The 7,739-nt window shown below is 32.3% G+C and overlaps 1 protein-coding gene across 1 annotated transcript; it reads right to left on the minus strand.

The window, feature by feature from the left end:
* Positions 1-988: 988 nt before the first annotated feature.
* Positions 989-6,112, minus strand: LOC109241269 (transcription factor bHLH110). The gene is made up of 7 exons (XM_019407994.1): positions 5,564-6,112; positions 4,518-5,133; positions 3,740-3,865; positions 3,282-3,347; positions 2,609-2,674; positions 1,546-1,605; positions 989-1,437 (listed from the first exon to the last, which is right to left on the minus strand). Exons 1-7 carry the CDS (start codon positions 5,719-5,721, stop codon positions 1,291-1,293), a joined length of 1,239 nt encoding a protein of 412 aa, XP_019263539.1. The 5' UTR covers positions 5,722-6,112; the 3' UTR covers positions 989-1,290.
* Positions 6,113-7,739: the final 1,627 nt, after the last annotated feature.

Here is a 7,739-nt window from a genome sequence, read left to right on the forward strand (position 1 = left end):
TTAGAAGGACTTCTTCTAGTTTGTACAATTGATTGAATGTAATTTTGGTTTGGTTGGAGATTAATAATATTTTTTCATTACACCAACAAAAAAAAGATTCTGTATTTTTTAAGGCAAGGTATACGATGTAATTATAATTCGGATTTACTGTGTAATTTTAATAGTTAGGTATATAGGGTAAATAGTTTCTATAGATGTGTATACCGTGTTTTTCCCCTATAATGGAACAATCCATAGTTTCAGTTTATATAATGTTCATTGGTGTATACTCTATAGTAGTAGTGACAAAATGGATTAAAAATAATTATCTATTCATATTATCCACTAAAAAAATATGTTGGATAATGTACTTTTACAAAATGAGGCAAATATGGATAAGAACCATATTATCCCACTTAGAAAAATGGATAATTAATGGATTTAACTTTCACATTTGTAAAGAATCAAATTGGCGGTTCCTTCAGTTTGGGAGATTAGAAATTCTTCCAAAAATAATCATATTCAAGAAGCTATGTAATATAAATATTTATATTATCCATTGGTTAACCGGTTTCTATCCGTATTAAATATGGATCGAGTCGAATAATTTATTAGTTTTTGCATTATCTGTTTTCGGCCGGCCCATATTCGATCCGAGCCGCCCATCTGGCACCCAACTCTATAGGCGTCTAAATTTTTTATTTAATTAACATCAAACTAGAGAGAATTAAATGATTCAAGTTACAATTTAGTAATTGCAACTCCACGTACATTGCTTAAATGTAGAGTTTCAATTTCACATAGTAATAATACAAAAAAAACCTTCTTTAGTTTTACCTTTTCTTATTTGTATTCATGGACCCGCTACATTCCAAAACAAATTAAGAAAAGAAGGAACAAACCTACAGATAAATATGGGTTCTGAGCTAGTATTAATGGTGTTCAACGTAATCAACTAAGAAAGGTTATTTATTGAGAAAGAGAGGAAAAAGAAAAAATAGAAGAGGAATTTAACGAAAAAGAGATAACTTGAAAAGTTGAATATGCATAACTGACACTTGAGAGAGTCTAGAATGCAATAGAAATATCAAAACAAGTAACGTTAAATTAAACTAACAAACCATTAATGGATCAAACTTGGTCCATCCAGCTACAACTTGAGCCTTTGTTTTTTCACAGAATGACCAAGTTTGCTCCATTAAAGAGAAGGGCTAAAATAGAAAGAAAAAAAAAAGTGAATTCTCAAGTCGTCTCTTTTGAGCCAGAGTATTAATTGCAGTCTCACAAATCTTAGAGTTCAAGGTAATTAATTCAAGTGCCTCCGGCGAAGTTAGGCGGCGGCCAAACACCTCCGCCGCCGTCCGTCATATAAGTCAAGCAAGACAGTGGCACCAAACACAACCCTCTGCTTCTAAGATCTCTTTTTACTTCTTCACTTCCGTTCATCTCTCCACCACCCTAGAAAAAAAATTAATTAATATTTCAATTTTAAAAATAAAAATAAAAAAGATTTTTTTTGATAATACTTAATGGTAGAATAGATGCATGAAGTTTTATATATCTTACTCCATGCAGTGATCTGCTGGTTTTGTTGCGTGACGATTTCATGTATGGTACACTTAGTGTCTGCAAGAGGAAGAGAACCAAACATTTCATAGGCAATTATACAATATATACTGCACATGCACATACATACACATAAGAGGTGCAGGTAATGGCAGCCCGCTTTTGCGTTCATGTAAGGTCCAGAAAGAGCAGATTAATATAGAATAGAAAAATTAACGTAAAGAGTTTTGGGTTTAATTATTTGGTAAGTGTTGAACCAACATATGCCACAAAAGCCCAAAAACCCTAGCTAGCTGGTGTGCAGGTTCTTGTACGTTAAAGTCGGAGAAGGTGCAATTGGTACCTCTATTTAATACTATTGATTCGTATACTGATAGTGTGATAGAATTTTTTACATACTATTAACGTAGCTTAAATTGATATTACAAGTCACTCACAATTTATTTTGGGTTAGCAATAACTACAACATTATTAAATAAAGTCTGCAGCTAAGTTTTAGTATTATTAGCAAGTCACTTGCTATAAAATCGAAAATTTTGATGAAAAAGAAATATTTCTGCAAAGGATCGGCTAGCTAAAGTCGATAAAAAAAACTTGGCTTTTAGTGGAATATAACACCAGCAACAATTTGTTAGGAATCAGCATGTCAACAACTTAATTTATAGTGAGAGAACATAAAGGTCGGCCCTCTTAACCGACAACATAATTACACCCTAAAATGAATAGTCTTACTACATAAGATTTTTTTTTTATTTTTTATTTCGCCAACCTTTCCAACATTAAAAGAAACTGGGAATTCGCCACTATTATAATGGGAGTTAGAAGTCAAGTGTTCCATAGAGCTTAGTAGCTTTAATGCAAATTATGTATTTATATTAAAAATTTATTAAATATATATAAAATTAATTTCAGAGTTCAATTACTAACACCCGATCCTGACTTCAACTTTACTATTATGTAAAGGATTTATATTTTACACAAATAACAATGTAAAAGTATGAAAATTAATATTTTCATAACAATGTAGAAGAAGAAGAATGTTATAGAAGTGGAAAAATGGTACCTCAACTTGGTTCTGAAGGAATTTGATATAACCAATAGCCTCCATTAGAACCGATGCTGTGTCCGTCTGCAGTATTCTCCAAAAAAAAAAATTGTCAAACATTCCACAAACTTCACACATATGTGTCTCTCTAAATAAAGAAACGAAAAACTTAATGCATATTTAGTAGTTTTAGCAACTTTAAGCAATAGTGCGTTGTGAACAATATTTGCTTTCTCGGGGTTATACCCTAAGCATGCACTTAGCCACTGTACAATTCCATGAAATTTGTGCTATCCAAAGTTTGAATCTTTGGACGCCAAAACAGCCGTCCACTTCAAAATAAATACAAATTATCTCCGCTGCAACAGTTTTAAAAATCTACTAATCATATAAAAAATCTCGTGTATATAAGTTAAATTATTTACTACTAATAACTATTTGAGTAGGAATGAGAAGATCTCTTTGTATGGTTTTGATATTCCCACCTCATGAATTAGCTTTTAGGGCTGAATTAAGCGCATGTAACATTACTTTTATGACTATGCATGACTTTGTAATGATATATGCTAATAAGCATACATTAATTGATAATTCACTAGCTAGCTAATAGAAGATGTAGTATATATGGCATTACAATAGATAATTCACTAGCTAAAAACTTAGAGATACTGATGCAAAATATAAAACGTACCTTGCCAAAAGGAGCTACCAATTGTTGAAGAGCTGCTATTCTATCTCCTAGTTTCTCCTTTCTCACCTGCGCTTCAATAAAGCAAAATCATCCATGAAATATCAATCAAACGTTATAATTTATACACTATCACGTTAAATTAACCGACAATAATAAGTAACTCTCCATATCAAGTATGATATGATAACCTTGAAAATAGACTACTTATAATCTGCCATAACAAATAAATTTTACTGATAATGTAATTTTTTTGGAATGTCAATGCATATAATTTAAGTTGTCTGTTTGACCTATGGGTCACGGGTTCGAGCCGTGGAAACAGCCACTAATGTTTACATTAAGTTAGGTTGTCTACGACATACTCCTTTAGTGCAGCCTTTCCCTGGACCATGCGTAAACACAGGATATTTTATGCATTGAGCTACCGGTGCATATAATTTAAACTCTAGATACATTACCTTAAAGGGTGGACAGGATGCGCGTGAATCTACTCTTGATTTCTTTGGTGCATTTTGAGGTGCCTTAGGCTCCAAAATATTGCTGGTCCTTTTAGCTTCAGGCACTCCATTACTAAAGGCTGATATCTTCAAGATTCAAAAAAAGAGTAAACTTTATCACATTTAATCATACCAACCTTACCAAAGTATAAGGCAAAAGACGAACTCATTTCTGAGGAAAGGGGAAATAAAAGATAAAGAGATATATAAATGTATAAAGCTGAAGTAACCTTTAATATGAGAAAAAGAAAAGCTTTCTCTTTTCTTCTAAATTATTCGAAAAGTGAAAAAGAAAAAAAAAGATTTCTGGCTTTCCCAATTCTCTTAAATACTTAAGAATCTCAAACAGTATCCACAGAAAATGAAAGTTTTTAGTTTGATTAATTGTCTTTCAATTCCTTAGAATTATTATGCAATGTAAGTATATATGACTCTATTAAGCTTAAGGTAAAATGCTCTACTCCTACTTGCTAGCAACGTAGTAAGTAATGCACATTGAAATGCATGCAAAAGCAAATAAACAAGAAAAACAAAACGACACTGACATTTGAGAAGAAGAAATTCGTAGGTGAAAAAAAAAAGAATAGTTGAAGTTAAAGTTGAAAATAATTATTGTAAATTTGTAATTGGCCATATAGTTTTGTGAGTGAAAATTCACTTGAAGTTCATTTTTGCGCATAATGTGACCAAACCATAATTTTGCATAAAATGAGATAAGAAATAAGAAAGAAATACTAACACTGGAGGAGCTATCTACTGGACTTTCACTTGATGAATGCTGGAAATGATTTGTTAGGCCATATGGTTGGCTAAAGCTCCCTCCATATCTTGAAGAATTGACGAGATCCAACGGCTGTAAATTCATATCCAAAGAGCTAGAATTTGCTAAATATGATGCTTGATTAATAGTATTCAAGTTGGATACATTTATTGTGGGATATATCTGACTAAATTTTCCTCTATTATTAGTAGTAGTACTAGAGTTTGAGGAGTAGAGAAGATTATGATCTCCAGGATAAAGTTGAAGCCCAGTATTGATCATTTGACATCCAGAATTAGAAAGAGTTCCAAACAAAAGTTTAGCATTCATATCACTCAATTCTCTTTCCTCTATATTTGATGGACTTTTCAACATTTGAGTGAATCTTGGGTATGAATCTAATGAATTTTCTTGCTTTACTAATTGGCTGCTCACACTGTTATTAGCCCAATGAAACCCCAAATCTTGAGTCATAGAAATTAAGTTTGTGCCACTTTGCTGCTGCTGCTGCTGCCTTAATAATAATGGATCACTTGAGTTTGTAGTATTGATTGCTCCACTAGAATATGAACTAAGACAAGTTCCAGCACTGTTCCTAAAAAAAGGAAAAAAGATTAGATAAAATGTAAGTGAAAGTTCAATAGTTAGACTAAGAACATTAATGGAAAAATGAAGGGAAAAAAATTTAGCACTATTGCTTTTGAGGAAAAGTAACAATCAAAGTTTCAAGATTAATGTAAATATTGGTCCATGAAAAATGAAAGAAAAAGGAATTTAAGGGAACTTTCTATTTGTTGCACATCAAATCAACAAAGAATGTTTATAAGAAAAAAAAAAAGAGAGAAGAGATTCCAATATTCCCAAGTCTTTCTTTCTTAAAGATAGATCATAATAATGGGGTTTTGTTGCAAGTAGCCAAAATATAATCATTCATATCAAACACCATAACTAAAGTAGTGTCTCTCTTTAGTTTTTAGAGAGAGAGAGAGAGAGAGAGGAAGAGAGAGAGAATTAAAGTGACTTACAAGATAGTACATGGGGTCCAAGTATGTGTAGTGTTTGTTGCATCTCCATAGCTAGAATTAGAAGATGAAGAATTAGGAGAAATACCAAGAGGAAGTTGATCTTGGAACTGGAGTTGATGATATTGTTGGTGGTGGTGATGGAGATTTGCAGGCTCCATAATTTAAGAAAAAAAATATGAGAAGTTTGCTTTTGCTTTGCTTTTTTTTGGCTTTGTTTTTTAAGGCACTTGAAAATCCCAAGATGAAGAATAATATAAAAGCAAAAGTACTTAAGCTTCTCTCCTCCTCTATCTTCTCTCTGCAAAATAAAAAACCCTTGCTAGCTAGCTCTTCTCTACTACTACTATACTATATTTAACTCCAAAAAAAGAATTTAACATACACAAATTTGTTATGTAAGGTGACAACCACATATATCATCTTCACTTTAAGCAACTTTTCACCATATAAGTCTTGTTCTTACTCATTCAATGTCTCAAAGGGCCTTAAAGCAAACCTTGAAAAGAAAGAAAATAAGCAAGCAAGCAAGAAGAGAAAGAACCCCTAGCTCTCATGATATATACTCTCTTTATTTTATTTTATATGACGTTGTTTAATTAGACACGAATTTTAAGGAAAAAATAAAGACTTCCACCACATATCCAAAAATATTGTTAGACGTTTCATGACAATTTTATAACTGTAAAAGCATCTCATTAAGTGTAAAACGGGTAGTTTTAAATTAAAAAGTTTCTATTGTTGGTGTTTACCTTCCATCTATTCTTCTAGCTTATATTGCTATTATTATCTTTCTGGCCTTTGTTGTTGATATTTCTTATTTCTGTTGTTTCTTCTCATCTTTCTTGAGCTGAAGGTCCGTAGGAAACAACCTCTCTACCTTTCTAGGGTAGGAGTAAGGTCTATGTACAGACTACTCTCCCCAAACCTCGCTTGTGGGATTCCACTGGATTTGTTGTAATCTAGATTAAAAAGTTTTCAAATGTGGGCATATGTCATTTTTATTTAAATGGACAAATAGGATATATAAGGTATACTATATTAAATACTATTTTTTCCTTTTTCTGCCAAACTTTTTGCACCTTCACAATATAAAAACGAATTTCATGTCTCCCACTCTTGTCTCCAAGACTCTTATAAATAATTATATTTTTTTTTTAGGTGGAGGGGTAGGGTGGGGGGGCGGGGGGCGTAGGTATTTTGGGTGACTGCAATTACAGGGAGATGATTATAATTCCCCTAAGGCTATGATTAAAAATGCCTGGCGCTGCTGCCTTCAATCCCAAGACTTTGAAGGAGAAAAAAAAAAGATGATATTTTCTGAGAAAAGAAATGATAGCAACCATGTTAACTTCTTCTGATTGTTCCTTCTCGTTCTTTCATACCCACATGTTAATCTTTGAGAAGTCTTTGTATAGTACTGAGCTTTGGTCGGTATCTTAAAACACAACACAAAATGCTTGTTGCGAATGGCCAATTGGATATGCTAGCTTATCTTTCCATTATTATTCATGTGGTCCATACTATACATTCAACAATAAAAAATGAAGTTATAAATAGTAAAATGCTTTTCGTTTAAAGAAAAAATACGTACAAACAATTTTCTTTCTGAATTAGTAGTGCTATAAAGGAAGACAGTATCTATTACATTGAAATATTGAATAGCTCGAGTTTAATTATTTGATCGCTCAATGCCTCAAAATTTTCTCTTGTATGTTGTCTTTCTCTCGTTCGATACTCCAGAACTTCTCGAGATTTAGAGGGTAACAACATGAGAACTACCTGAAACCTAGAGTTATCAAACATTTTGATTTTGTATATACGTATTTTTTTCTTGGTTTAATCATCTGATATTCGAAACCACGTTTGATCATTCAAGGAAAAAAGCTTCTTACCAAGAATTTTTCCATTCTCAGACTCAGAAAGTGAAACATGTTGAATTTCTTATCTCCGATGAAAAGATGCACAGGTTGAAATGTTACAAGGACAAAGTGATAAAACGTTTTTGATTACGTTCCAGAGTAGAACTAAAGGAGAGCCACAGCACTCAAGTGTATGAAAACTACGTGTACGTAAATGAACCGTAACAGGGTTAGAAGAAGAATTCATATAAACACAAGAAGAATTGAACAAAAAATAGTAGCTAATGAAACAAAAAAATAAAGATGAAATGGGGACC

Source organism: Nicotiana attenuata, unplaced genomic scaffold (assembly GCF_001879085.1).
Source record: "Nicotiana attenuata strain UT unplaced genomic scaffold, NIATTr2, whole genome shotgun sequence".
In the NCBI taxonomy this organism is placed as follows: Eukaryota; Viridiplantae; Streptophyta; class Magnoliopsida; order Solanales; family Solanaceae; genus Nicotiana; species Nicotiana attenuata.

Excerpts from the sequence above, each read along its gene's own strand:
- LOC109241269 (XM_019407994.1), bottom strand. The coding sequence starts at position 5,721 with ATGGAGCCTGCAAATCTCCATCACCACCACCAACAATATCATCAACTC. Across the intron at positions 5,134-5,563 it reads TGGACCCCATGTACTATCTT|GAACAGTGCTGGAACTTGTC; the intron begins GTAAGTCACTTT and ends TCCTTTTTTTAG. Across the intron at positions 3,348-3,739 it reads CATCCTGTCCACCCTTTAAG|GTGAGAAAGGAGAAACTAGG; the intron begins GTAATGTATCTA and ends ATTGAAGCGCAG.